General features: G+C 56.9%; 1 protein-coding gene across 1 annotated transcript in view; it reads right to left on the bottom strand.

Annotated features, from left to right (window-relative positions):
- STARD3 (StAR-related lipid transfer (START) domain containing 3) overlaps nt 1-2,502 on the bottom strand; it is a 9,713-nt gene that overhangs the window by 643 nt on the left and 6,568 nt on the right. Inside the window, exons 9-10 of the mRNA XM_009866873.1 lie at nt 1,579-1,641; nt 467-568 (exon numbers count right to left, since the gene is read on the bottom strand). Coding sequence (XP_009865175.1) covers nt 467-568; nt 1,579-1,641 — 165 coding nt within the window. The remainder of the gene's footprint in view (nt 1-466; nt 569-1,578; nt 1,642-2,502) is intronic.

The following is a 2,502-nucleotide window of genomic DNA, read 5'->3' as shown; positions in this document are numbered from 1 at the left end:
CTAAAACAGCTCCAGGCTTCAAAGCAACCAGAGTGTCTTCAGTGTCTGAGCTGAGGCCCAGGGGGACAAGCTCTCTGGCAGCGTGTGCCAAAGGTCTGTCTCCCGCTCCAGGACCGGTGCCTCTGCCGTTCTCAGAGAGGGCGAGGCCCAGGCGTTGCCTCCAGATCCCTACCACGCCGACGGCGTAAAGCGTCCAAACCCTACACCGAGCAAAGCCGGCTCAGCTCAGCCACTGGCCCCTCTCCCTGCCCACCTCGTGGGCTTTTGGACGGGCACCACGCACGCAGCTGGCGACCGCGGAGCATTCGGATCGTACGGATGAGCGGCGGAGATTTAACGCCTCAGTGCCTCGGATCCAGCTAAGCTCCTGTAGGGCTTGGGCACCGCCGACAGCCGGTGTTGGATCGGGAGGCTCCAACTCTCCGCTCCAAGGAGCTCCTGTGATTAAGCCATCTTTGTCCGGCACGCTCACCTGGCAAGCTGCCACTGTTCTGTTCCACAGGATCATCTTCTCAGGCTGGAGAATAACCTCCTGGTAAACTGTTTCAGCAGAGCACTGCAGGAAAGCCTGAGGACAGAGCCAGAGCAGTTAGACAGTGCCCCGCTCCGCTTCGATAAGATTATTTTTAAGGAACGTGGGGCAGATCACAAGGAACAACGGGGATAAGGCAGAAGGGGAGGGGCCGGCCTGGCCTGGCTTGAGCACAGCTGAAGCCAGGGATGTCACCCCTCTACCACCGCGCTCTTGTGCCTGGAGAACACATGTGGAGTCAGAGAGGCCGGACCTGACCGCAGCTTTGGGCAGCAGCTGAACTTTTTTTTTTATCTGTGAGCAACACGGCCAGACAGACAGACCTCGGGGCCGGCTCCTTTCCCACCCTCAGCCCACTCCACCAGCAGCTCTGCCGCACGCGCCATCGCCGGCAAAAAGCTATTCCGAGCCCCTCACGGAGACAACACCCATTCCTCCACGTCTCCGAGGGACAGGGTATCTTTGGAGGCAAACGGTTAATGCGGCAAAGTGGGACCATCCAGCTTTTTCTTGCGAACTCAGAGCCGCTCCGTTGGCAGCTCCTGCCAGCGAGGCAACATATGCACTGGAACAAAGAAAAGCCACCGCAGCACCGATGCTTCATTAAAGCGTGGTTTACAGCCAAGGCACTCCAGCGAGAGGGCACAGAGCAAGGCACTTCCGAGCAGCTCTCCTCAATGCCAGGCAGCAGCAGACGCACACTCAGCCCTGGTCTTGCTGGCAATTAGTTCCAATTAGCCTCCTTGGTCAGATTAGTCCTAGATGCTGGGGTTGGAAGCGAGTCTTGCAGTCACCTGCTCCCACTTCTACCAGCAGAGACTGGGGCCCAGCATATTTGCTGGGGAGATTGTCTGCCAGCCAAGGGGCTTTCCTGGAGAGATTCCCTAGAGTGTGCGGCGCGATTCATCTGTCTCAAGCAAGAAGAGTGTGTTTTGCAGCCTGACCCGTCCTGCCAGGCCGGCAGAGAGCCTGAAAGCTGAGCCGTGGCTCTGAGCAGAGCAGTCGCTCTTCGCCCGTACCTGGAGGTGATCCAGGAAGGTTCTTACCTTTAAAATAAAGGTCTTGCCGTGGAAAGGTATTTCGAAAGTGTAAACAACATCACCGAAGTCCTGCGCAAGAAAGTTACACGGGGATTAGCAAAATAAATCACTTCCGTTTGGGGTAAAGTCTTGCACGAGCTGGCCCGCCCCACGCGTCGTTCTGAAGGACCCTCTGAGCCTTCGACTGTCCCCCCGCCATGTCCCCCTCCCTGGCACGGGAGCTGCTCCGAGCACATTGCAGATGCACGTGCACAAATTTCCATAAACAACAACATCCAGAGCGGCAACTGTGAGGAGACAGAAAAAGAATCCGCCCCACGCCAGCCTGCAAACCCCGCGTCAAGGTCAAATTCCCTTTGTAGCGAGCTACAGACACGAGGGTAGGAGAAAGGGGCGAGTTTGCCAACACTGCTGTTGTTACCTACATCTGAGAAGAGACTCCCCGGAGGGGTTTAGGGATGGACAGATGATAACCTTTCATCATTAGCCCTGTGTTAAACTCTGATTAGTCTATTTAAATCCATCCCCCTTCGGATAAAGAAAACAATCTGCCCAGCTAGTTTGGCATTAGACAATGGATCACTTGACAGGGGAATTTAAAACAGCAGATGAGACTGCAGTTTGCAGGACTCTCGCCCCAGCCGCGGTGCCAGCCCACAAGCAGAAAGCAAGGTTGGTTTTAGGGGGCATAGACACTGCCCCTTCCCTTTGCAGAGAGAAAGGAGCTCTGGGCACCCCAGAAAATGCTGTGGCAGCCCAGGGAACGAACCAGAAAGAGGTAGGACAGGGCCTGCTTCGTGGAGATGCGTCCCCCACCTAAACTCCAGCACCCACAAGGTCCCTGTCGTGGGGAAGGGGGGGACCCGAATGGCTTCGGGGGTGGGGGGAGCGCTCTGGGCGTGGGCCAAAGCTGTCTCCGCTCTTTCCCAC

The sequence above is a fragment of the Apaloderma vittatum genome, unplaced genomic scaffold, assembly GCF_000703405.1.
Source record: "Apaloderma vittatum isolate BGI_N311 unplaced genomic scaffold, ASM70340v1 scaffold35093, whole genome shotgun sequence".
In the NCBI taxonomy this organism is placed as follows: Eukaryota; Metazoa; Chordata; class Aves; order Trogoniformes; family Trogonidae; genus Apaloderma; species Apaloderma vittatum.
The sequence above is the reverse complement of the archived record's forward strand: the minus strand, read 5'-3'. Positions and strand labels throughout refer to the sequence as shown.